The 27790-nt window shown below is 33.1% G+C and overlaps 4 protein-coding genes across 4 annotated transcripts; 2 read left to right on the top strand and 2 right to left on the bottom strand.

Moving 5' to 3' along the window:
- Positions 1-268: 268 nt before the first annotated feature.
- LOC123316116 (muscle-specific protein 20-like) lies at positions 269-26897 on the bottom strand. Its single transcript, XM_044902092.1, has 3 exons — positions 26745-26897; positions 2046-2257; positions 269-688 (listed from the first exon to the last, which is right to left on the bottom strand). The coding sequence occupies exons 1-3, from the start codon at positions 26772-26774 to the stop codon at positions 376-378; spliced, it is 555 nt and encodes a 184-aa protein (XP_044758027.1). The 5' UTR covers positions 26775-26897; the 3' UTR covers positions 269-375.
- LOC123316114 (cytochrome b5 domain-containing protein 1) lies at positions 3215-4321 on the bottom strand. Its single transcript, XM_044902089.1, has one exon. The coding sequence runs from the start codon at positions 4261-4263 to the stop codon at positions 3349-3351; it is 915 nt and encodes a 304-aa protein (XP_044758024.1). The 5' UTR covers positions 4264-4321; the 3' UTR covers positions 3215-3348.
- On the top strand, positions 7512-11917 carry LOC123316117 (myophilin). The gene is made up of 3 exons (XM_044902093.1): positions 7512-7669; positions 10369-10656; positions 11394-11917. The coding sequence occupies exons 1-3, from the start codon at positions 7661-7663 to the stop codon at positions 11607-11609; spliced, it is 513 nt and encodes a 170-aa protein (XP_044758028.1). The 5' UTR covers positions 7512-7660; the 3' UTR covers positions 11610-11917.
- LOC123316115 lies at positions 15075-25357 on the top strand. The gene is made up of 5 exons (XM_044902090.1): positions 15075-15423; positions 19196-19344; positions 19402-19630; positions 24426-24575; positions 24632-25357. Exons 1-5 carry the CDS (start codon positions 15354-15356, stop codon positions 24811-24813), a joined length of 780 nt encoding a protein of 259 aa, XP_044758025.1. The 5' UTR covers positions 15075-15353; the 3' UTR covers positions 24814-25357.
- Positions 26898-27790: the final 893 nt, after the last annotated feature.

Here is a 27790-nt window from a genome sequence, read left to right on the forward strand (position 1 = left end):
TTCTTTGTGGGGTAGGTTAGGAGGGGGGCGGGAACCAATGAGCTGAAAACAGTACGTATATTTTTGTACACCGTCATATTTTTGAGGACGAAGACTCGTGGGGCCAGCAAGTGTCCTAGCAAGTATACCATACTATACTATAGTATAGAACTGAAAAATAAAATGATAGTTTTCTATATTCTAGCCTGGGAACCAGGAAGGTTTTTTACTATTGCCACCTTCTGATGAAAAGGAATAGGAACAACTGATCTTATCTTATAGAGTTACATTCTATATAAGGAACTTTAATTTTTCATTATTGGTAGTGACAAAATAAAACTCTCGATAAATATTGAAAATAAATACATTTTCATGGTTAAATTAAAAAGCGATGTCCTATTTGCCCAAAATGATCTTTCTTGTAGCCCCAAAGTTTTGGCCAGCTTGAGTGGCACCCTTGTTTGTTCCTGCTTGTAGTCCTATAATGCCTTCACTAGCTCTCAGTGTTTGTTCTGAAAATTCCCTTCGATTTTCCTCTGATGGCTTAGGTCCTAAACATGGCCCCCTCCATTCGGGATGTTTGTACGCAGTGCGACCGATTGCGAATATTGTTGTCGTTACAAGAGCAATATTTTTTTGATCCCATAAATCAGTTGTTTGGAACAAATCCACATCAGCTACTCCATATTTGACGCAGGCTTTGTGAAACCTAAAAAAAATGTTTTACATGAATCTGCGTGTTTTTGAGAAACTACTTATATATAGGTACATTCATATAAAATTATATCTACATATAATACCTACATTAAGATGTTGCCCATTGAAATTCAAGAATGTCAAAGAATTTAAATCAGATGAAGTAGTAAACCAGGAAAGTTGGATTGTATTACTATTAATTAATCTCATGGACTAATAATAAGAAATTTACGCATTTTGTGAATGGACTGTATATGTAAATGAATGAGTAAGAGGCAACGAGGTAAAATAAAACTGCAATTTCTGTGAACCTACTATACTGTATACAGGGTGAGTCTTTGACTCGTACAAATATTTTAACAGTAAATTCTTGAGGTCAAAAGAAACACTTTTTTCTTTAACATTTTTTCCGAATCAGCTCGGTTTAAAATATACAGGCCATGAACAAATGTTATTTTCATTTCTATCTCACAAACGGTTTTATCGAATGAAATGAAGTTCGGAATATAATTTTTCATTTATTTGATGAACCTTTTTCGAAAGCAAGATATCACCCACGTCTTCCATTATAACCATTACGTACCATAAAAACACCAAAAATTCAAAGAACCCGACTCTTGAAACTAAGTTGGACGCTTTCTAAATGAATATTTGAACATTTTGTAAAATAAATGGGACCCCTGTTTTTAAAAAATCCACAGAGATGTATATAGTGTCATAGATTTAGCTGGTTATTCTGAAGGGAATTTTGATTCTCCAACTTTTTTATCATGGGCCCTATCGAAAAAAATGTGTATATAGAAACAAAGTGTTTCTTTTGACCTCAAGAATATTTGTACGAGTCAAAGACTCACCCTGCATAGTGAAAAACTTCATACTCATGCCGAAATATAGGCCTAAGTAAAATTCTACTACTAATTCGTTTTGGCGGGTGAAGAGGTAACTCAATAATTCGTTCTGGTATGGGATGTGCTATCCCTCAAAATCAATGGTTTTTTCCATTTGCGTTTCGTTCATTTTTTTACAAATAAAAATGAGTATGCTACAATATTGTTCAGTATTCGCTAAAGCATATGCTCAAGGATCGAAATTCAATCGATCAGTTTGTAGGTTAATTCAAAAATCGATGCCAATTCAGAACAATGCAGGCCAAATTCATAGTATCCAACGAAATATCTATTTTTATCAAATCAAAAGCAGTTATGGTCTATGAGATCATGAATTCTCTTATTTTAATATACCTACCTAATAGCAAAAATTGAGCTCTAAGAATTTTCCGCCATTTATATATCTATATTTTAAGGATCATTAAGGAAAATAATACGCAACTGCACCATATCAATATGAATATTCTCATTTACTGAACTTACTGACTCAAGTTATCCATCATCTTGTAATCTCCTCCGGATGTATTGATTTTGGTTATGATGCCTGGTTGTAGCCTGTTCATCAATTTGCAAAGAATGATGCCATCTCGAAGAGCTATTTCATAGGGGACTCCTGGTGGGAATCTTTCACCAATAACAGTTTCTATCCATGCTTGAGCCTCTTGTTCTTGTTGAGGATCACGTTTACCGGCAACCTGAAATGGATTTTATTTAGTTTTACTCGAATAAAGAGAGTATATACAGGGTGTTCCTAAATTGGAGGTACAAACGAAAAGATGAGGAGATTATGCTTGAGTAATTTTAAGAAGTCTCATGAACATTGGACCTCGAACGCTTCGTTTTCGAGATACAGAGTATAAGTTAGAATTTTTTTCAAATTTTTCTCCTATATATAGTATCTGCACTTCATAAGATTCTCAAATTTTAATATTGAACATACATTATAAAGGCAGGAATTCCAATGAATTCAATGGAAATATAAATATAACTATTTATATTAGAAGAAAATATAAATATATACCTATTTATATCAGAAGTACTTCGGATTTACACCACCACCTTTGTTCTGTCTGGGGATTATGGAGGGGTAATTCGATTTTGACTTTTATCACCTACTGGGTGGTGCTGGGGTATTTCAAACACCTGCCACCAATATAGACAGGCGATTCCATATATGTTATCATTTTAGCTTTGTGTTGCGCTGGTGAGGTCTAATAAGACCGAAACTGAGGTTATCATTGATCCTTTTAGAAAGCCTTTTCGTTGGCAAACTGAGTGATGATGTGTGGCTACATTTGTTGATATTTATATCGGCGAATTGTATGTTTTTGAATATTAATAATTATTAGGTATTATCTATTTATTATTTTACATTTCATCGTTGCTTTTCAGCATCAGTCACGAATATCTCAAGAATTTCAGCGATTGCTTCTCTGAAACCAAGAAATTTAACCAGTGACTTTAAGAAGCTCACTAACAACATATAACACGTAACAAATTAGACCCACATATGTGCAATTTGCTTCTGTAGGGTGTCCAGTAAACCTTTGTTGTGATACCTTCAGACGTACCCAACAGTTTCTCAGATAAAGATAAAAGTTTTCTAGTCCACAAACTTTATACGTTTATAGTTTTGAAAAACCTACACATCGGAAGTTCTCAATATTTATTAGGAATCAACATATCAGTCGGATCTTCGATTGAAGCATTTTTTACGGATAAATAGGGGCAAAAAAATGCTGTTTTTTCGTACTTCCTTTTGATACTTCACATTTGTGGATAAGTCTTATAAATCCAAAACATCCTTGTTTGCCTCACTGGTGTCCTGAAGAGCCAAGCTCTTCAAATATGCTTTAAAATCGTCAGCATGTGCTTCTTCCTCATCCTCATCACAAATACAGGGGTCGATCGATTGAAATGTTGGAGTGAGAAATCTGTATGGCACTCCTTGCCCTATGCCGGAAATCTTATCATCCGAAAGGTCCTCGTAGTAAGTGAACTTCTCCTCCTCGCCTTGGGAATATTTCAAATCATCCTTATAGAAAAGAAACACAACAGGAACGTAGAAATTTTGCGGCATGCCATACTCGGTAAATTTATCCCGGTCGTCTATTATACCATTTTCATCCATTGTCTTGTCCAAATCGATTTCTTTATCGAAATATCTCCAAGCGTAGCTATCGGGATCCTTGTTGAAGATTGAATACCGCTCCTGTATTCTTCTGAAAGTATCTTCGCAACATACGTTGATTTGCACCTCGTGAAATGTCAGCATGTTTATTATCTTCAAGGATCTAACACGCTTCGTTAAAATGCCGATTTGGTATTGAGGTCTGTCCCACCATGGGGGTCCATTGATGGCTCTCCATTCAGAGTCGGGAACTTGACACTGGACGTCTGGAAAAGCCCCATTTGGACAGTACGGTGTTAAAACCCCAGTTACTGGGTGGATTCTGTGGCGGATTGCTCCTGTTTTCGCGTCAAACCAGTGGCTCAGGTCCTTGCCTGCTAGAGCTATCAGGGGTTTCACACAGGCTTGTCCTTCATACTGCTTTATCAGTGGTGTTATATCAAACACTTTACCTAGAACTGATACCCAACAGTCTGTAGCTTTATTATGGACTACAACTTCGAAAGGGGCAATGTAGGGTAATTTCTTTTTCTCGATGGCTAATTCCTTGAAAAAACTCTGACTTGACATGTCCGTAAATGTAAAATATGTTCAAATCAATGACATTATTTGCATGAATGCTATAGAGCTTCGAAAGTGATGTTCTGTGACTAAATGTATGGGGGTCCGGGAGAGTTGAACACCTTTTCACTCCGAAGCTACGTAAGTTGTATCTGTAAATGGTAGCAACTCATTTTTTTGTGTGACGATATCATGCCCAAATAGGTAACGATAGATAATAGTAGAGTGATGGTGAGATGAAAATTTCGAGTACAGCAATTCTTTTTTTAGGAACCGAAAATTGGCTCCTGTCTCCCTAACCCATGGGAGAGTTGAACAGGGGGCGAGAGAGACTTGACCATAAGTTTGTTAATCAGGAAAAACATTGAAAGAAAACAATTCCAATGACCAACGATTGTCTATGTCAAAGTTTTCATCATCAGATATATCAGAGTATAAAATAAATATTTTCTATTTCAGAGTCACTCTCAGTAATTCCGAGATGTTTTTTAATTTTTTTGAACCTTTGTATATTTTTTTATATTTATATCTATATATTATTCAATTTTCTTTTTTGAAGCAAACTATTATCTTAGCTCACTTCGGGAAACTTGGACCACTGATTATGTCTCCCGACCATAGCATGGGTCAAGTCTCCCACACTCCCTTGTCTCCCTTGAAATTTTTACAACTATTACTAAAAAGGCTCATCGTTTGTAAAACAATATTAATCAATAAAAGCAATAAAACTGAACACCACGCACCTATTAAATTTTTCAGACAGTAGAACAAACAAAAATTATTCAATTCCTTACTTCCTAACAACAAAATCACGTTCAACCCTCTCACATTATTTGTGTTCTGTGCCTCTCACTCCCGAACTGTTCTGATGGCGGCCAAAATGGAGCCGCCACTATAGTTGTGCCTTGTTACGAGTATGTCGGAAGCTATTTACAATACCGGTAGCGCTTAATTTGTATTGAAATATTTGAGGTGGTTCAAGTCCCCTGCCTGAGCAAGTCCCCCGGACTTGCTTATGGGCAAATGTAGGGCATGCAAAACTACAAAGAAGAGCCAAATATGCGCTGGAGAGTCGCGAGGGAGGAAGAACTAAAGACTGGCGATTCCACAGGGTACATTTGCATTCTCCATGAAAGTAAGGAGCTCATAAATGTTGTCACACTGAGACGCTAAAAAAACTACAGAAAAAATGGGCTAATGCTAATGACGAAATGATTTTCCTGAAAGGGTCTGCGATGTTTTATACTGAGCTGATCTCACTACTTAAAAAAATACTAAGGAAATTGAGGAGATATTGAAATATGAGTCTGAAACCAGGAAAAAAAATTTTGCAATACAAAATGCTATACCTTCATGCACATAAAATACCAAAAATAATCACATTGTAGGATAGATGACAAAAGACTCATTCGTAGCTCACTGTTGTTTGCTTGTTTGATTTATTGACATAATTCGGATTTCAAAGCCCCACATAAAAATATAAAATAATCAAGTCAATGAATTTCACAATTTATAATATTTTATAATTCTTTCAATAGATATGGCTTACTGAAAAAATGGCACACTTTGCCATTTTGAGTGAGCTTTATCACTTTACTCTATTTTATTTGAAAAATTGGTCTATCCTGAGTATCCTGTTGAGGAGGATGAAGGTACGTATTTTTTATGTCACAGGTGTGGCGTTTCAGAAACTCAAATCAATGTGTTCAGAGTTTCAGGCTTTTTTCTTAAAGTATAGTTTCAAATGTAGAATAGGTCTGTGCCAAAATCATTCAACATTTCCTTGGAGATATTTCTAGTTTGTTGTCGTGAACTTTTGGTGAGAGGAAAAAGAAACACAACACGACTACTCTGTATTGAAAATTTACCATAAGGCTAGCTGCGGAGTTAGCAAAAGCTGTCTAAATTATTAGTAGGTATACGGCCAATTCCATGAATAAACTTAAAGTAGATACCTTTAATTTTAAAACGTCCTTTAGTCCTATTAAAACTGACACTGAAGGAGGTTTTCAGCTTGAATTTGATTATAATAGTGACCTTGAGGGTTCTACTTTTTTGTTTGTTATGTAGATATATACTTTCATAAAAAACGTGTGAGTAGAAATATGCTAATTTTTTTAATTGATTTATGATGTCCAAAGTGTTATCTTCAAACTATCTTGAATGGTGAAATACTTCAGAAAAACAATGTTTTTTGTTCAGAATATAATATAGTTATGTGTTTGACTCTTGAATTGTGAAAATTTCAGTACAAGATATAATTCTCTTGAGATTTTCATTGCTGGAAAAAATAAACTCAAATAAATTATATTGTACAACAATTATTGAGAGGAAACTCTAATCTAACTGATTACGGTGAGAAACATCTGAAGAAATCATTTTTAGTATATTGAGAAACTTAACTGGCGATTCGATGACTAATCTATAAATCATTAACGATAGTGGAAGCTCTTCTTTTAGCGATTATAGCGATTACAGTGTATTTCATGAACATTGCGAACAAATTTAGAATATTATTATTAATCTTTGGGTTGTTTGAAGTCGGAAAGGTCCTGTAGGCCTATGTCCGGAAATGCTTCGTTTTCAAGATACATTTTTTCCAAATATGTATGTACAACAATGTTTTTGCAAGAGTCTGGCAATTCATGAGGAGGGGACACTTTTGTATCCTAGCTCGAGACGGAAATTATCAGCAATTCTTGTAATTTGAGAAGCTTTTGGATGTAATAAAATTCATTGTTCAATTGCTTTATTACTAGGATATTTTTTTGAATAACAAACGGTTTTCGATTCTTTACTGAATAGTGATGAAATAACGCAGACACTCATTTTGTTCTGAATTGAATAGGAATTGTGGAAATGAATTCAATTTCGGTAAGAAGCAATGGCATACTATCAAATATCTTTTGAGTCGTTTCGAAAATATCGGGAATTCATTATTTATTTTGAATACATTCAACAGCCTGTATCTTGGAAACGAAGCATTTTTCCGGATGAAGGCCTGAAAGACCTGTCCGACTTCAAACAACTCAGAGAACAATATCGTGGATTTGTTCACAATATTTATGAAAACATTTATAATTCAGTGTTTAGAAACTTTTTTGCCATTCATTCTCTCTCAAGTATTTTTTTTTCTCAAATGAGTCTGATGCCTGATACAGTTCTTTTCAAAATAGACAAAAACTCATCGATAGTTATCTAACTTCCTGAAACAATAGCAAAAACTGCTTTCGGAAAACGAACATAAAATTAACTAATCGTCGAAATAGCAGAAAATATGAATGATGTTAAAAAACATGTGTGTTACGCCTACGCTAGAAACTTAGGAATAAAGTCTATCATCCTGAAACGGACGCCTCAGTTAAATTCATCTCGACGCCAAAGATAAACTACCGACGCTCTAATCATGTCTGGCGTAAGTACAATATTGTGTTCGATTTCCACTAATTTTTTTCAGTTTGACATTAGACAAACAAAACAAAAAGCTAATGATTCCATTAAGATTAACACTTTGGAACCATCATTTACGGAAAAAAAGCTGTTTTGAAATGTTAATTGAAGTTTATACGTTTATTATTCGAATTTGTTTTGTTTGGAATTACTAAAATATAAGTTTTTCAATTTTTCCACAAATGCTCCATCGTAGGTATAATTATCCCTTGTTTCGAGATTCCAAATTTTTCAATCGAGTTCATCTATGTATGGATTCTTTTATCGAATATGCACTTGTTTTGACTTCATGGATTATTTCATAGATATTTAATAAAGGAAGTTACATACCTATTCTGACAGGAATTCTTGATACCTATATACACAAGAGAATTTTTTTTCTATCAATCATCATGTTTATACTGTACTCTGCTATTGGTTATCTATTACATTTCAGCTTCAATAATAAACATAGATATATCTATTTAAAGTTGAAAAAGCTACATTATTTTTTCTTTGTTCCAATTTTGGAAAATATCATAAAATATTGTGCGAAAAAAGGATTTCATTGAGTTGTTTCTAGAATCAAATGTTGAACTGATGTGTATTCAATATTTTTCGAGATTGAGATGAGAGATCATCTTAATCCCGAGTTAACAGTCAGAGAGTACGGTTCACATATTTGCAGGGTTCCAAAAACAAAAGAAATTGAAGAGAAAACTCAAACCCTAGTTTCAAAACATTCATACGGATTGAATAACTCACAATTGGATTTGAAGAATTAAGAGATACCAATTCAAAATTGACGAATAAATCCTACCAATTCTTTCTGATTTAGAAAAAAAAAACTGGATCTACAGACAATATATCTACGAGTCAGGTGTCTAGTTGGCCTGTAAAAATATTCATTTCATAAAATAACACCTGTAGGTCAGAAAGTATCAAAATAACCCACTTCATTTGCCAAAACTTGCATTACTAATTACTTATCTAAATATAATTTTTCTGTACTTCTTCAACGGCGTCGAATTAATCAACAGATACCAGAGGAAATTGAGTACATTTTCTGGTCGGAGATACCGCATTCGAAATTTATTTTCTGTGTGGTATTTTCGGAGATGACTTCCATGCATTTACTTTGGGTTTATGGGTTTTAAAATTAGTTATCTGGAGTAAACGCCTGCATTTGATGTGTGGTATCTAAAAATAATTATAAGTTGGATGTTGCCGTTTTTCTATTCAAGAAATTTAAAAAAACATTCATTCATTAGTTTGATCTATGCCAATATCTATGTCTTCAATTATTGTTTTTCCTTGAGGTGGAATTATAAATGATGTGTTTACTCTCATGAAAACTATTCGGTTTACCATAAATCTCCTAGGTAACAATATATATTTTTATGAATACAAATAAAACTGTGGTAAGCCATTCTCTGTTATATTTTTGTTTTCATTAATTTTTACAGGTCAGGATGTATATCGGCACTATCGGCAGAGAATAATATGACAACATTCGCTTACAACAATGTTTCTCGATCAAATAAACACATTCGCGCAGGTAGTGCAATCCTGAAACATTGTCTTCAACCTTAACTCAACATCAGAAGTTATGTTGACTAGAATGAAAATGGGGAATGCAAATTGAAAGCATCAAAGAGCAACAGATATAACACATGCAGTAACATCGTCTATAAATTTTTTTTAAATTTACTTAATCAGATTCCCTGCTTTCATGCAGTTTAAAACACATAGTATAGTTTTTTCCAAATAGCAATAAATTCTGCAGGGGGCATACAAATAAAATCGTTTTTTCTAATTAGAAGATGGACCCTGAAGGATGAGAAATTTTTGTCCCTGATAAAGATATGCTTTGAATTTCAATTTAATTTCACACGGACAAAATGATTATTTTTTAGCTCCTTATCAATATATAGGTAATGAGAGCACAAATCATCTGTTTTTAATCCACTGCTTACAAGTTGTCTGCTTTTCAACGCCGAATATAACAGATCCATAATTTGAAAAAAAAATTGTATACATTCACGTTCAACAAATCTATCATAAGTTCCTTGCCTAGGGTTAGAGAGATTTTTCAGAAAAGGGGGATAAGAGACTGTGATATGGATTTATTTTTGGCATATTTCTGTACGAATCCAGTGCTGAGATTGATCCAAATATAATAACTGTACGAGAAATACTCGATCAAGGTCAAGGTCTCTTCAACCGTTTGGTTGAAGAAATATATTCTTTTTCCGATGAGTTTTATACCATAACAAGTAAGTCGTTATTACAATAGCTTCTTCAGGTAATACCTGAAAGTATTACCTAAGAATTATTGTTTGATATAACCTATAGTGGTAAAAGCTATATTGAGGAAATCGTGCAATTTAGTCCTCTACTTTAATCATGAATTTTCACCAATTCAATTAATAATATAATAACATCTATCTAAGATCTGAGTTTCTCGATCTTCAAACCTTGATTGAAATCAACTTCTAAATACTTCTTGAGACTCCTAATACGAATAACTTTTCTCAACTCATGGGCGAAGTCATAAGTTCATAAGAAAAATCATATTTTAACGAGCCGTTTATGTGATTTTTCTTATTAGAAATTCTTCCACAAATAATGTGTGTATTTGTTGATATTCATAGCACATTTCACCATATAGAAATATTTTCACAGAAAAGGGACAAACAGCTCGAATCCGAAGTCTTGAATTGGATCTTCGAAGTTCTAGGAGAACCAGTTCCGAAGGGAGAGTTTGAAGACATACTGAAAGATGGTGTAGTTCTATGTAATCTTATAAACAAATTGGCACCGGGTTCTGTGAAGAAAATTCAAACGAAAGGAACAAATTTTCAGTTGATGGAAAATATACAAAGATTCCAAGCTGCTATCAAAGCTTACGGATTACCACAAGAGGAAATATTTCAGACTGCTGATCTGTTTGAAAGAAGGAATATACCTCAGGTAGAATTCTGAATAACATTGTGTTTTAAGGAAAATTTTATCACCCCATAAACGTTGAGAAGCTAAATTTTTCAGAGTAAGGCATTTTCTCACTCGAAAATTTGGACCTCCAGATTCCAATTGACAAGACGATGATTTATTCGATATGAAAAAACTTAATCGTTTCGACAAAATTCCACACCAACGAAAAAAAATAAAAAGGAATACATATTATTCTGAAAAAAACATTATGAAATCACTGATGTGCTATGTAAGGGTTTTTTCTCTTGTTGAAATTTCGTATGTAATGGTCCATAATGAGGAAATTAGCAGATGTGGGTGGAATTTGGTCTTCGGAGGAGATTCATCACATCAATGAAAAACTATATTCCGAAAATCATTCCATTTGATAAAATAGTTTGATAGATATAACTCAAAATCAATTTTTCTGGATTTTCAACGGTGTGTATCTTTTCAACCGAACCTAATTGGAAAAATGGTAAAGGGAAAAAGTGCTTCTTTTGACCTTAGAAATCTTTTGTTGAAATTTATGTACAAGTCGAAGATTCACCCAGTATTCAATCCACACGAAATTTTATACAAGTTTTTTTATCGGTTCTTTGCAAGTTTTTTTTGATTTGCAATTCGAAGTGCTTTGTATTTGATACAGTAAAATATTAATTTTCTCGTTCCTAAAAATCTTGCCAAAAAAGAAAAATCACAATTCTTTTCCACTAAACGAATATTTAATTTTTTAGGTGGCTCTTTCCCTGTTTGCCCTAGGTCGTATAACTCAGAAACATCCAGAATGGAATGGTCCCACTTTAGGACCCAAAATGGCAGATAAGAATGAAAGACATTTCACAGAAGAACAACTCAGGGCACATGAGGGAGAATTGAACCTCCAAATGGGATACAATAAAGGAGCCTCACAATCTGGTCTTGGTTCATTTGGAAATACGCGACACATGTAGAATACATAATGTACTCACGAATTTGAAAATATTTTTTTATTGTTTCGTCGTTTAACTCGAAGTATGATTCTAGCAAATTGCATTGACAACTGATTGAATTTAAATGCCTTATTGCGAGCTTTACGTGGGGTATGATTAGTTTAAATTAAAAAAAAACTATATTTATTAACTATACCACTGTATATTTTACGCTCTGCTCTATGAAATTGCAGCAAGAGATCTCCTTTTTGTTTTTTTTTGTACGATTCTTAATGAATGAAATGCAAATAGAAAATGTTTATTGAATAAAGTATTTTTAGATTTAAAAATGGGATTTTGAAATCGTAGAAACACACCCACAATGAGTTTTGGCATCTGTTACGAATTATTGATAATATTCCCAAGGAACCAGTTGTAGTTTTTCATCTATTCGATGGTATTTATAGGATTTTTTCATTGAAAGCCAGTTATTGCAGGCTTATTATTCTAAATTGGAATTTCCTGAAAAAAAGAATTTTCAAAATAAATTAACATCAATATAATCACTTGTCTGGATATTCTATTACTATTTTCATTCATAATGCTCATCTGATACTGAATCAGAACTTCACCAGTCCATAAATATTGAGACATATTATAGTATTCCCTCATGAATTAATCAACGGAGTGGAACAAAATATATAGAAATTCACTAATTATATAACTTCCATCACATGCATCTCGATTTTATTCGATTTTGCTCCAGATGAAGAAATTGGTTATGCAGGAAATAGTATAAAAAATTATATAGGGCAATAATGAATATTAACAAATCGTGACTCAAGTCGCATCCATCATAATCAGCACTTCTGACCTGTTGTGGAGTATTGAGCAAAAATCCACAATTATTTTGTGGAAATGAGTCAAGAAAAAGTCATATTATTTGGGATTCTACGATTCGATTTCGGCAATTTCAGATGTAATTCAAGCATTGGAGGTTAAGATAAAGGAAGTAAAACAGTTTAATGAATTCGAACATTTAGATGTTTTATCATATGATTATATGGCTCGGTACAAATCGGGAACTGAAAAAAATAACTAATCGTACTATTATTCATCCTAAGCGGGCTGCTGGATTTGGTCGCTTTATTCATTGGGCAAAATAGGAAATGCTATTGGAAAACGAAAAACTATCTTACATAAGACATGGAAAGTTGATGCAAAAGTACCGTTTTTCAAAAAGATTTCAGATTCGATTGTTTTTCAATATGAAATGGTGATGGTATAAAGACAATTTACCAATTTCATTTTCATTTCGACAGTTTTCCCGAAAATGACAAAATTGTTCTTTCACAACATTGATAAATTCTTCTCATATTTTTCTGAATACTCAATAAATTCTCAATTTTAAAATTTAATATAAAAAAACGTAGGTTTATATTCAATTCATCAATTTTATTTCGAAAATATTTGAAGGGTACAGGGAAAAAACCATTGATGTCAATTTTTGTCCGAAAATGAGTTAGACACACCATTAAATTCAGAATGAAAAGTAGTATTTTATGCTATATTGAAACGGGCATGAAACTAGCTCAGTCATACGTTAAATCGCTTCCGAAGATTTACTGCGCAGAGAAAGAACTAACGATGTCGATCAATATACGAAAGAAAAATCTCTAACTCATTTCATATAATGCACTCAGTTTATGTATAATAATATTAATTATGTTAATTTCGAGAACAATAGTATATAATTTGTCATATTCCAAATAATATGAACGGATTTTGAAGTTCAAAATGCGTTTTTCTCAGCAGGAAAATTGACATCGATGGTTTTTTCCCTGTACCCTTCATTTCAGGAAACATCCGTGTCTTGGAACAATTCAAATATGAAATAGATTTTCTTTTCTTCTTCCCTTTTCTGAAATCTGCGATTCTGCAAAGGCATTCTGTGGTCTCTTTGGAAATCCCCCTTTTCACACTGATAACAATAACCTGTGACCCAATACAGGGTGTCTGTGGATAAACGCGAAGGACTACATCACGACATGATTAAGAGATTAATCGATGAAAATTAGCAGGAGAAGTTCTTATAAATTTTTTTCGAAATTGATCCCACTTTCAAGATACAGTCTTTGAAATTCTTTGACGAATTGATGGTTTTTATGTTTTTCTAGGGTACTAAAAAATCCTAAGCCATGAAGCCATAATATTGAGCCCTAAGTAGATATTGCTCATGCAATTTTTTTTTATCTCATGATTTTATTTCTAGGGGTTGAAAAATTTAAATAGCAACCCCTTATGATATATCTTAGGATATGTCATTCCATGGAACATTTATACGATGAAATGAAATTAAAACTGATCAGAACTGCTTGTAAATTTTGATTTATTTGAGAAAAGTATCGACTCCAAGGAAATTTTGCAAGAGACTTTTTTGTCCAGATTTGAATGGGAAACCATGGGGAATTTTATTTTTCGAAAATCTTTATCGCGAAAACAATTTTCGAAGGAAAATCATAAGAAGTTGTTATCTTCAATCCCCAATAATGAAACTGAAGCAATATCTATCTAGTTGTATGACTCAGTGTTTTTTAGAACTCGTAAAAAAAATCAAAACTGTCAACTCCTCAACGCCTTCCAAAGGGTGTATCTTGGAAGGGACGTCGATTCTGAAATTTTTTTATATGAACTACCCCGGCTAATTTTGATCGAGGAATTACCTTCGCTTTTATTTACAGACACCATGTATATCCTGAAAGAAAGCCTTCAGGTAAACCTGATGATGTGAGTTATGAATCCATATAGTTGGCCTCAATTCATGGTTTCCATTGGTCGCATTCTTCCCGATACACCCCGTATATTAATGAAAGAAAATTATCTATTTTTGCTGAGATGAAGAAAAAAATTGGAAAGAGCACAAAAATTCATTGAGAAAATCAGTTTAATAAATATTGGAATTCAGTCCCATCAACTTTGATATGAATTCTGATGAAATTTCAGGATTTAATCCTCCACCCTCATCGAAGATGAATTTTTTTGTTGATATTCATGAGGATGTAAAATAAATAAAAACGAATATAAATATTATTCGAAATGAGTTATATATCTTATTCTCTTCATTGAATAGGAGGCATTTTTTTCGAGTGAAGGGATATATTGCACAACACTTATTGGGTTGTATTCAGGAAAAAAACCGTTGAGGTATGATCCCGCATGATCCAGAGCTTCCTCAAGAATTGCGCATAACATCGTAACGGCTTTTTCCAGAATACAACGACAAAAGTGTTCTATGCACTTTCATTTTCCGAAAAAAATACCCCCTACTTAATGAATAAAATAAGATGACTTATTTCTAATAACATTCATATTCGTTTTTGTTAATTTCACAACACCATGGCGTTGTTTTGCAAAGGATGAACTAGGTATGATGGTTTTTACGCAGATGTGGCCCTCTCAAAAAAAATTGTTTGTGACCGAATCCACAAAATTATTTTCTGACTAACCTGCCAGACCTTTGCTCCCTTTTTATTGCAACGCATTGTTTATTATACCTATAATTCGCAAAACACTGATGGGATATTCCATCGAAGAAGGCTCCAATAGTAATGAAGATGCCCAGGTGTTACCAAATGGGTCTGCAAGTATTTCACCTAGTGATATATAAACTGCTAACCGAGATATTCAGATACACAATAATTATGTAATACCGCATACAACCAGAAAAGTATACAAGTGAAAGTAACCCAAGAAACAAACCCAATAGTGCAAGAGCGGTTCAGTAAGATGTTTCTCACCACCCTATTAGTTTGTTTTTTCTCCGACATCGCCTTCGGTGATTATTATAAAGTTCAACGTAAGTCTTATATTTTATTTTTGAACCAGTATTTTTTGGTCATAACCAGGTTTTATCATTGTGGATATTTCTATTTTCAAATTATATTTTCTCTTGACAATGGATAGGAAAAATTCTCATTTAGAAAGGAGCGAAAGCATAACCGTTGGAATTTTTTTTTGAATGTAGTAGAGATTTTGAATTTTTAAATTAACCGATATATCTAAGCATTTACCTTATTCACTATTAAGCTCGAAAATCAAATCTCATCCGATGGAAATGAAAGACATCAATAGCATAATCCGTTAAGTGGACTTTTTTCAAAATTTTCTTAATGTATATAGGTACTACTCACTACATATATCAATTTTATGAGTGCGAATTGAATTCCTTCACAATTTTTCCCACTGTGAAAAAATTCAAACCAGATTTAATTTACTTTTATGGACAAGAGAACCCTTTTTAGTAGAAACCAATTATCAATTCATTATTAAAGTACGAATAATTTCGATATTTTCTACACAATATTTGTGATCAATGTCAAGGCCATGCTCGTAATTTTTTTTTTAATTCGCACATCGACATAATTGAGTAGGTGCCTAAGAAAGAATCTATTTTCCACCTTTGTAGAAATAACTCAATATTAATTTTAATGAGAAGCTCGTGACAATTATATTATCAAGAGATACTATACAGTCCTGACCTAACGTGCTCCCATAAAATTTGTGGTCAAGTAAGCTTTTGAATTATTAGGGTGGATCTTCTGTATCTAAACGTGTGACGCTCAACTTGTACCATCATATTATTCGCAGAGTTGGCATATCTCTATCGTAATTTTCGATATTTAAACTTAAAACTTTTTAATAAAAATTCTCAGCAGATTCTAGCTTAACATTTACATCAGATTTGAAGGGGAACCATATAAAATATCTTACTGTAAAAGCTAAGAGATGCGCTCAAAGTTCAAATACAGAATATCAACTTCCAGAATTCCCAAGCCCATTTTGAGACGAATTTTTCTGAACGCACGTTACAATTCTGATTGATATTTAATTAGAATTAACATAAAGTAATACAAATAAACTCTTCAACCTGTCAAAAATATTATCTATCAATGAAAATTTTTCTTTCGATGCCTTTGTTCCCTCGACCTTTAAATTATAAAATTACCACTTGGTACTTAGCCCTATGATGATAAAACAGCGATGGAAATCCATTTTTTTGTATAATCGTAGAAACTTCTGTAACTCTTCGAAAATATTTTCTTTTTAGGCAAAAATATGTTTTTAATAAATGGCCAAAACCAATACATCCGAATCCGTTGAAGTCTCATTAATATTTCAATTAACTAATAATACCTAATCAATTCCAAAATTTCTAATTACCCGTCATCTTAATTGTACATTACAGCGGTACCTAATTATGCGCCTAAGTATAAATCTAATTGAACAATGATTGTTTACCTACTTCATGAAAGACCTTGACGATATTTTAGTTTTCACAACAAAAATATGTCACCATAATTTTGTCCCTCCTTTGTTTTGGAGAGAAAGCGCGGAATGAGTTAAATGTAAATATGAAATACAAGCTGCTTTCCGAACACGGGCAAATATAGATCTATTATGTAGGTACCATATTTCGAAAAAGTCGAATATGGAAGAGAAACGATTGCTGCAATCCCAAATCATTATAACATCGAGATAACATGATGAAATCCAATATAAGAATTCCCGGTTGAAAACGTTGCAAAATCTCGAGAAAATAATGAATATCAAGCCGTATTCGGTATACTTTATACTATGGATTCTGTTGGATTGAACTTGTCGAAGGATCATTTTTCCTACTTGAGTCAGTTCAGGAACGATCATGAATTTTTAAACTCGTGTAAGGGCAACACCAATTACTACACATATTATTTATACTTAATGAATTCATGTCGCTCTAGTTTTACTCAATTTGCGGTTGATTCAGTACGAACATGCACAGTTCTTTAATTGTCATGGACACAAAATTTAAAATATTTCCTTCATCGTTGAGGAAAACTGAAAATTTAATTCGAATTTTTGCAAATGTTCTGAAATTTCTTTGTCTCGATTATTTCAAGAAGAAAAACTATAATGCGATTATTCCCTGTTTTGAGTTTATTATGACTATCATGAATCGAGAAAGTAGAGAAAAATGTACCTAATACTTAAAAAAATTTCATAAGGTACCAATTTCACATGATCTAAGCCTATCTGCAGATTTTCACATTCCATACATAATTGTGATATTTTCATAAACTTATTTTATAAAATCAGTTATATAGCTGGTTTACCAATCTATTCTATTACGCTCTTCACTGGAGATTTGTTTTAGATTTTTATTCATTAAATAGGTACTTAAGCACCTTTAGAGTATACAAGTATACCCCATCAATGACCAAATCATCTTCAGCAACGAAACGTCTATACATTTTTGGCACAAAAACTTAGGGTTGCAAATTGAAAAGTAAAAAAAACAACAACTGTCCTGCACAAACTCTGTATACTATATACTTGAAACAGATTATTATACGATTTTCACAAAATGAGTTTTGAACCAAGACACGTGTTTCGCCATCACAATAGCATCTTCAAGTGGGGAAGGCCTTCCCCATTCCAGAAGATGATTTGGTCATTGATGGGGGTTCTCAACAAACTCTCTTATATAAGGATGAATTCTAATATTCACTATTCTTCATATATTTTTCAAGGTCAGTCACATGCACTGTAGATGTTTTGGAAGAACTTTCTGGAACAGAAAGTCTACTCCTCCACTCTTCGTAGACATCACATGACACATTTCGCAATTCCACATGAAAAGTTGCATAATTTGAAATAAAAATTGACCTGTTCGAGGATTTTTCTACAAAATAGAAAATACCAAAGATATGAATTTCGAGAGTTTTTTTCAATCACTCATCACTCTCTATGAGAACCTAAGGAGCAAAAAGTATATTAATAAAGGAAACCTTGACTATAAGTCAATGATATTTGCTAGGTACAAAAAAAGAGGATTCTTCGACGAAGATCCTGTTAGAGCGAATGATTGTGGAATAGTTAATATTGATTGTTGAAGTATCTCATACTTCATTATCAACGGTATAATACCTCAAGATCACTAAAAATAACTTTTTGATGTATGATTTCAACCCGATTAGTGTTTGAGTTATATTTGTGTGAATGTCGTTTTCTAATATTTTAATCAATTCAAAGAGAAGATTTCGGAAATGATGAACCAAAGTAGTTTTGGGTTTGAAGTATTTTCAAAATAACTCTGCCTACCAGAAATTATTGAAGGAATAACTAATTTGTTCAGACTACAATGTGCATGATTTAGTATCTGAAGTACCTACTTCTTTCTATATACTGTACTGTAAAAAGTTTTCTTCATGAGCAATTAATTTTAATTTTTGAAATACCTATAGTATGATTTAGATTTATAAATTTTATATACAGGAACAGGGTACTCTATAAATAACAGAGATGATGTTATCCAATTGAGTTTAATTTTAACTGAAATATTCTGGTGGAATTTTTCAAGTCTTTCAATTCTCCGAATGTGCAAGTATGTCTCATAAAGTTATCCCTATTAATTTTTGGGAGAATTCGAGATGAGAGTTAATTTTTGAATTTATGTATCAGATTTTCTGATAAAACAATTGAAATTCATTATTTTTCAATAAGAAACGCTCAAGAGATGAATAAGGCATTTCAGCCTATCAGGTCTCACGGTTTTTCCTTGGAATTTTACAATAAATGATATTTTTCAGCCGATTTCGTTAAAACATGTGTGAAGGACGACCCAGGATTCATCAATTGTTCCACTCATGCTGTACAAATCTTATTCAACAAAATTCCGGAAGGTCTACCAGAAATCGGATTACCCCCATTGGATCCCTTACATTTGGATGAAATCAAAGTGAGTAAACTTGATTATCCATTAAAGAAACCTGCTAATCATACACTTTTTTTACAGATTTTGCAGGGTGGTGGAGGACCTGTTACTGTAAATGCCTCTCTCACTAATGTAACAGTAAGGGGATTCGGTAAAACAAAAATTCTCTACAATAGTGTTGATCCAAAGACATACGATTTTTTGACCAAATTACATTTGGACAAATTGAGGATGGAAGGTGACTACAGATTGCTCGGACGTATTCTTGTTATCCCCTTGAGAGGCAAAGGCAACTGCTGGTTTGATGCCAGTAAGTACAAACTCGTTCACATATAAAACGATTAATAGTTGGGGAGCCGAAAAGGGAAATTCGGGATTTACTCGAGCGTGTCAGATTAATATAAGGGAACATACCTTGGACCCTGTAGAGTACCTCTACCAAAAATTAGACCTGTATATAGGGGGAATTGTCTAGGACAGCCTGTCAGAATAGTAAGAAAAACCGATCATTGTACATACTCGAGCGTGTCAGATTAAGATATATGTAGTTAATTACATGTTGAAAAGTATATGTATATTCTCTTAATCTGGCAATTTAAGCGTGTCGAAAATGTGTGTAAAAGTTGCAAAAAAAAAAGTCACGCGTTCATTCTCGAGCGCAGAGGCGGTTTTTCTTATTTTGAAGCTAATGACTCAAGAATAACGGAAAAAATATAATCTGACAGTTTTAGCAAGCCGAAACAATAAAAATTGGCCATAAAAGTCACAAAAATCAGTTTTTTTCGAATTATCTCCTTCCCTGGGCTTCAAATCTTTTTCGCAATCATTATAAAAGTTGAAGAGCATAACATTTTCAACAAATTTTGTCCCAAGCAATTTTTTCTACGTTCAAACGTTTTCGAGATATATGGCGATTAATGCGAGGTGTTTAGCGATACATGCTGAAGAGAAAATTCACTCGTTGGAAAATAGTACATTCTAAGGTCCAGTCAAAGACAACACTAAAATTTTCGTGACTAATTGTCATCATGGAAATACCTTGTCATTTTGACAATTGTAGATTAGACTGGGATTCTACATTGACCCTAATGCCCTTTCGCATGTGTGGCTAAGCTTCTCGCCCTTTTCGCCCTCTAACTCGAGAACGGTTATGGGTATGTAAAATTGCTTCAGACAAAAGTTGTGTAGAATTTTATTATCTACAACATTCATAATGAATACAGAAACGATTACAGGTACAGGGAGGGAAATATTCGAATGAAAGAGATTTTTATTATCTTCGAAGTGTCAGATTGAGAAAACCCATCCTGATTAGTGTCAGATTAATAGGTCAACACGTCTACAACACCCAGATTAATCATCTATATGAAAATCTGACACGATCGAGTATGTACAAGTAACGATTTTTTCTACATTTTCAAAGGACCGCTGTGGCCTTGCGTCACGTCCAAATCGTCAGTCCCTTGAAAAGTAGCTTCCTCTCCAATTCACATATCCTCCAAAAATCTGACACGCTGGAAATTTTTTTTTACCATTTTCAACTCTTCCGTACGGCCAGTCCCACCGCGCAAACTGTCAGATAAGCATGAATTCATTATCAGAGACACGTAGAGCATATACTGTATCTTGATCTGACCCGCTCGAGTATGTACACCTGACTTTTTTTTTACATGTTTGAGACCTTGCAGACGCTTTCCCCACCCCTGAAAGTGCATACATCATAGGTCTCCACGACGCTCGAGTAAATCCCGATTCAGCATAGTCGGCTCCCCAACCATAGCTTTATCAAATTCAATGAAACTCCTGTTTTTACTTTTTATTTTGACTCTACGATGCCATTAAAAAATGACGCCGATATCACGTTGCCTTAACGGATATCACCAAGTTATTTCTACATAAATAATAAACATCAAAATAATCAGCTCTTACGTAATAGAGTATCATCAGATATTGGAGTATTAGGTGGGAAATCCTGATGTATAATACATCTCTGGGGGGGACATAAAACCATCAGGAACTTCATCGAATACCTTTGTGAGATGTTTCTGTGAAAGAACTGTGCGATTCGATGAAATCCATAAACTTCTGCAGTGAAATGGCAGAAATATATTTCATTTATTTATATTTATTAGTATCATAATTTTTTTACTGAATATACTGTTTCACTACCAAATGTGAGCAAATCATTGTGTGATTCGAAGAACACACGAAATGATCCGAATTTCTTTAGAAGAAAGTCTATTTTAAACAATATATGAATTGCTTATTGAAATTACAAAACGTTGTGAATCAACATAATCTCAGAATCGTGAAATGATCAAAAAGAGCTAATCTGTTTTGCAACTTCCATATTATTTTGTGAATTTTACTACATATCCATTCATAAAAACAATCCATGCAGTTGAAAACCAATTTTCCAAATTATTCGGAATTTAGCAGACTGATTGAAATCCCTTCGGTTTTACTCAATGTATGTAAAAACCTGACATAAGTATCGGTAAATATCTATGGTAAATTGCATTTCAATGAGCACTTAATGATTTTTACGATTCCGAATTTCACAAAGAATTCTTTCCTAATGAAACATTTATTACCGCTCACTTGTAGAAAAGAATTAACGAATTGCACAGAGACCTGTTCAACTGAATGAGAGTATTAACTTTACTCAACACAATAATTGCTATAAACTTTCTTGCATCATAGATGTTCCATTCGTTTTCAAGCGAATTCTCCCGTTCCCTTTACTTTTAGCATGAATTGATTATCAAACGGCTACCATCAATTTTCCAAAATTTAAGGGAAATTTTCCCATTTATGATAATACAAGTCTCTCACAATATATGAATTGAGTAAGTACATAAAATACATATCGATATTCACAACCCCTTAGCCACAACCCCATTCAACTTCCGTTTTCAAATGAAAACATTTACCTATGAAAAAACTTAAAAAAAAGCAATATTATAATGAAATTAAAGGGTGAGATTCCTTGTACAGTGCATCCCATTTTGGGTGAGACAGCCAGGTTTCTCGATTGTTATTTAAGATAGAGCCTTGCGGTTTTCACGTTTCTGTCCTACTTTTTTGTGAAACTCAAGTTATCCTAATCAGATTTTGCATAACTTTTCGTTTATGAGATACAGGGCGATATTAGAAATTGATGCTTTTCGGACCCATCCTTTATCTCCAAAGTTATAAGAAATAATGCTGAGCTCAAAACTACGTCTGATACAAAATTCTGCGTAGAAATCAGTGGCGTACTCAATTTTTTTTCGGGGTATGGTTTTAAAGATACGACACAAACCTATATTTTTTTCAATAGAACACCCTGGACTTTATTACTTCGTTGTATTCGTCATTTTTTCCCTTTAAAATGATGTATAATATCATATAAGTAGGATGTTCAGAAATGCTAAAAAACACTAAAACATCACATAATGATAATTTTTTGTTAGTGGGCCATGGATTGCCCATATAAAAGAAGAATCAATTGGATGGCAAACAAAGCTAATACACTCAACACTAACACGAAAAACAAAACGTAGGTACCTACTTAATAACAGCACATAAATAATACAAAAATTCATAAGACAAATTGGAAGATTCAGAAGAAAAACCAATAAAATATTTATCATTGATACAAATTTTCACCATTGCATAATATCTTACTAATTGAACTGTTCAAATTGCTGTCCATTTTTCCTAATACATAATTAACAAACCTTTTCAATGCGCCTGAGTGCATTTAATATTATACAAAGACGGTTTTATAAATCCTGGAAAGTTGATTCACGAAGTTCTTCGGGACGGTTGTGTCTGAAATACAATAACAATTCATAGCAATGACAGCTATATCAGATTTGTTTTTTTCTCTCTAATGCCTACTTGATTAAACAATGCTGCCAAATGCATAGTAGCCATAATAACAACAAGGATGTTCGTATCATCCACGAATTACTACTTTTAATAATCACAGGTAATAATCCTCTTATTGAAACTTGGGAAATTCATGGCTCACTAACAAAAAATCATCATTATGTGATGTTTTAGTGTTTTTTAGCATTTCTGAACATCCTACCTATATATGTAATGTTATATATTATTTTGAAGGGAAAAATAATGAATTTAACGAAGTTATGAAATACAGGAAGTTCTATTGAAAAAATATAGGTTTGTGTCGTATCTTTAAAACCATACCCCGAAAAAAAATTGAGTGCGCCACTGGATTTCACGTAGAATTTTGTATCAGACGTAGTTTTCACCTCAGCATTATTTCTTATAACTTCGGAGATAAAGGAGGGGTCCGAAAAGTATCAATTTCCAAAATCGCCCTGTATCTCATAAACGGAAACAGTTATGCAAAATCTGATTAGGATAACTTGAGTTTCACAAAAAAGTAGGACAGGAACGTGAAAACCGCAAGGCTCTATCTTAAATAACTATCGAGAAACCTGGCTGTCTCACCCAAAATGGGATGCACTGTACAATTTTAAGAAAAAAAATATGGGACTGCAAATGATTACTAGAGATACCCACAGGGTGTTATTTGTCTTAATTTGAAATTTCAATTGTTCTTTCAATTACACCCCCAGAAAATCAGTCTAGGACCGCCCTTGGATGGGGTTGCGGATAAGGTTGAAGAAAAATATCCATTTTTATTGCCAGAAATGATTAATTAATTAAAAGAAAAATTAATTTTTTTGCAGACTTATGCCCAATCCCGTAAACCTATACGTTATTCATAGATGATATATAACGTACCTACTACCCTAATAAATAATTAAAATTTATAAAATTTCCATGCACTAACTTTTCTAGTACTTCACGAAAAAAAAAACAATGTTGTAGCATTGAAGTGGAAGACGTGGATTATTAGAAAAATATTTCTAATGACTCTACACTTTTCATATATTGTTGGAGAACACCATTGTTCACTCATTTAAATTTCATCTTCCAGGTTGCATTAAAATCATTTCATATTTTCTAAAAAAAGGTCATATTATTATTGATAGAACAAAAAAAATTGTTGACTTAGTGATGATTTCTTGGTTATACCTAGGTACCAACTTACTCATGCTATAAATATGGATTATGAATTATTTCAGAAAACATTTCAATTGAAGCCAAGAGCGATGTGACATTGATAAAAAAGCACGGTTTCACTTTCTACAACATCACAGCAATCCATGTTAAATTTGACATTGGAGGCTTGAAATTCCACATGGGAAATCTATTTGATGGCATTAAAGCCTTAGGTGAGAATTTTATCGGAGGATTTGTAAAAAATCAATTAACGAAATAATTTTTTCAGAGGAATCAACTAACGCTTATTTGAACGCCAACTGGAGGCCAGTTGCAGACTCTTTAAATCCAATTCTGACCAAGACTGTCGAAGATATCATGATAGGAATACTGAAGACTGTTTTCGATAATCTACCAGCTGACTTTTTCTTGGCAGATATTGGAGAAGATTTAGATAGCAATTTATCGTAGTTTTCAATCAAATCGCAATACCAAAAACTGAAACTATTCAGATGTATTGAGTCAGCTTTTTGATGGAGCATTTCTGGGTTATTTCAGTAGTAGACACTTAAATTTAACTCACGGTATTTTGTTTGGATCTCATGCATAATTAGACTTGCATGCCGGTGTTATTATCTTTCGTTTTGAATTTCAGTGGATTGCTACTTTGAAGATATAGAAATGTTATAAATTAGTATGTTCGAAATTCGAATAGCAAAAACTTTTGAATCCCAAAATTCCGCCCCGAAATAAGCAAATTGTAGATATTGTATATATACCCAAAGAATGCAGTTATCGAATTCAGTTCTAATAAAAATTAGTACAAAAAAGTATTAGATACCCATATTTCACTTCTGAACTGTAGTACTATGTACAATTCGGAATACATTTTTTTTAATAATATTGGAAGTGACAGTAGTTTCACATATTCATTTGTTGAATTTTAAATTGTAAGTTATTTTGTAGAAATTTTAGATCAGACTGTTTGAAACAATAAAGTACTTAGTGTAAGTAATTGCTAGTGGTTAATTTTAATATTTACCTGTAATTTTCGCTGCACTATTTTAAGGAAATGCAAGAATTTCTCGAATGCGATAGTGAACTCTTGATCTTGATTTTTCTAATGAATTTAGTAGATAGGTAATAAGAATTGAATCAAAAAAGATTGGGTGTTCGGTACACCGAACTGTAAGTTAAGTTATGTACATTGGGTTGATGTAACGAAAACGCTGAATGTATTCTGAAGAACATTAATTGTTTTCACTGAATCGAAATCCCATAAATATCTAGGTAGTTTTTTAGGTAGGTATACTCCAAATGATATTCTTCAGAAATTATCAAATTTCGAATAGATATTTTCTTGAAAGAAGTGAAAACACTGCATGAGATAGTGGCTGATCCATAGACTGCAGATATTTTATGAAATATCGTCTATTTTCAATTTAAAGAAATTTCATCGGATAAAGTATCTCTTCCTTGTTTTGTAAGAAAAACAAATAATTGAATTGATAAAACAAAAAGGGTGATGGTAGTCATTATGAGCAACATTCCACATCGAAAAACTTTGAAGCCCTACAGGATAGATGTAATGGAAGTAAGGATAATTAAAGAAGGGATGATGAACAAAATAAATTAGTTTCGTGGAATTCTCCTCAGTACAACCATTGAGTATTAAACTTTAAAAGTTACATACTCAATGGTACAACCAAAGAGCGCCAAAGGTCTAGAAACAAATGTATCTATAAAGCAAGCGCGGTCCTACGGGGGGAGGGGTAAAAAAGGATAATTACCCCCCTCCGGAGCCCGTAACGAATTCGATTTTTTAAATTTTTTATATGAAAAAACTAAGGAAAAGCAATATTGTAATGAAATGAAAAGCAGAGATTCCTTGTTCCAATTCCATTTTTAAGAAAAAAATATGGGACTGCAAATGCTACCTAGAGATACCTACAGTTGTTATTTGAAGGTTTGTTTCAAAATTTCAATTACTACCCCCTCCCCCCCAGAAAAAATCCATCTAGGACCGCCCTTCCTTTAAAGGAGTTGGATGTATTCAGTATGTAAGGCTTCCAAAATATGTTTCGGAAAACATGTCATTTAGCATTTTCAGCAATAAAAATAACATCAGATGGCGTCAAAAACAGTTGGCTAATATTTCGAAAATTTGGGGCTTCACAATTCATTTACGAGCATTTAGAAGAAAAAATCGCTTTGGATGAACTCCAAATTCATTTTCTCGAAAAATAGGATAGGTGACACATCCCAAAAATAATTTCAACAATCAACACTCCGAACAAACATTTTTCATCATAGGAAAGGAAATGAAGTAGATTGAAACAATACTAAATAGGAGAATGAACATTATCACTTGATTAAAATTAAAAACAAAACCTAATACTGACCTGCCAAAGGGGGCGAGACGGTCCAGGCATTTTCAAAAAAGGGTTGCAGATTACACTCAACAATGACTATGGTTTGGAGTAATACTAGTAGGTTTTCACGAGAAAAACGTTCTTATAGTGTTCCATTTTCAGTGGCGGCTCGTTCAACGCCTACGTTGGGATCCATATCTAACAAATCTTGATGACTCACCTCTTACCTACCTTGTTATGACGTTTTATTTTTGTTTTGAATCCAGTCATTCCCAGAGAGATCCCGATTCAATTTGGGACATTTGTGAACATGGGAATTCTTTAGCCATGACAATGGCCCAGTTCGTATTGGCACAAAAATAGGATCGATGTAGGTACCCTACATTTGAAACGAACAGGGAATGAGTTATAAACCTTTACATTTTTCATTATTGGCTTTTCAATGATCCATGAAACTGCGAAATTGAGAAGTTTTGCAATATTTTCGGTCTGAGTTCTATTTGTGGAATCCTGAACTGTTTTTATATTTCGATACGATGATCTGTGCGAGTTATAACACACAGCGAACACGTGAATATTGTATCTATTTGTACTTTTTGTATATTTTTGGTTCGAATGTGTTTATTTTTTCAGATCAATTATATCGAGTATGATTTTTCGTCTGGGTATATAGGGTGTTTCCTAACTGTGCGGTACGAAACTTCAGTGGGTGATTCGTTAGTTCATTTGAAAAAAAATTCCTATCAAAATATATACGGAGTTTCTAAGATACAGATACGAATAATTGACAATTACGATATTTTAAGGAATACTCCAGGTATTTTTGATCGTTTCAGACAATTGATTGCATTCGTGTGTTATACCGTAAGGTGGGCATTTTGCTCATTCCCTTTGAGGTCGAAATTGTACATTTTTTATTTTATGTTGGCCATAGAAGGTTTGTAGAATGAGTAAAAAGTGAATTTTAATTTTTTTTTTCCTCGAACACGAAGTTTGATAGGAGTCAAACACAAGAGGTCAAAACGTTGAATTTTGTTGCTTAGTCTAAAAATCTTTATCAACCATTAAAAGTCAGT

The sequence above is a fragment of the Coccinella septempunctata genome, chromosome 6 (assembly GCF_907165205.1).
Source record: "Coccinella septempunctata chromosome 6, icCocSept1.1, whole genome shotgun sequence".
Taxonomy (NCBI): domain Eukaryota; kingdom Metazoa; phylum Arthropoda; class Insecta; order Coleoptera; family Coccinellidae; genus Coccinella; species Coccinella septempunctata.

What these genes read in the sequence shown, in the direction of transcription:
- LOC123316114 (XM_044902089.1), bottom strand. Translation starts at nt 4,263, where the DNA reads ATGTCAAGTCAGAGTTTTTTCAAGGAATTAGCCATCGAGAAAAAGAAA.
- LOC123316117 (XM_044902093.1), top strand. An exon ending in AAAGAAGGAATATACCTCAG is followed by an intron (nt 10,657 to 11,393) that starts GTAGAATTCTGA and finishes TTAATTTTTTAG; the next exon opens with GTGGCTCTTTCCCTGTTTGC.
- LOC123316115 (XM_044902090.1), top strand. Translation starts at nt 15,354, where the DNA reads ATGTTTCTCACCACCCTATTAGTTTGTTTTTTCTCCGACATCGCCTTC. An exon ending in TGATTATTATAAAGTTCAAC is followed by an intron (nt 15,424 to 19,195) that starts GTAAGTCTTATA and finishes GATATTTTTCAG; the next exon opens with CCGATTTCGTTAAAACATGT. An exon ending in CAACTGCTGGTTTGATGCCA is followed by an intron (nt 19,631 to 24,425) that starts GTAAGTACAAAC and finishes GAATTATTTCAG; the next exon opens with AAAACATTTCAATTGAAGCC.
- LOC123316116 (XM_044902092.1), bottom strand. Translation starts at nt 26,774, where the DNA reads ATGCCTGGACCGTCTCGCCCCCTTTGGCAG. An exon ending in CGTCTCGCCCCCTTTGGCAG is followed by an intron (nt 2,258 to 26,744) that starts GTCAGTATTAGG and finishes AATCCATTTCAG; the next exon opens with GTTGCCGGTAAACGTGATCC. An exon ending in ATGATGGATAACTTGAGTCA is followed by an intron (nt 689 to 2,045) that starts GTAAGTTCAGTA and finishes CATTTTTTTTAG; the next exon opens with GTTTCACAAAGCCTGCGTCA.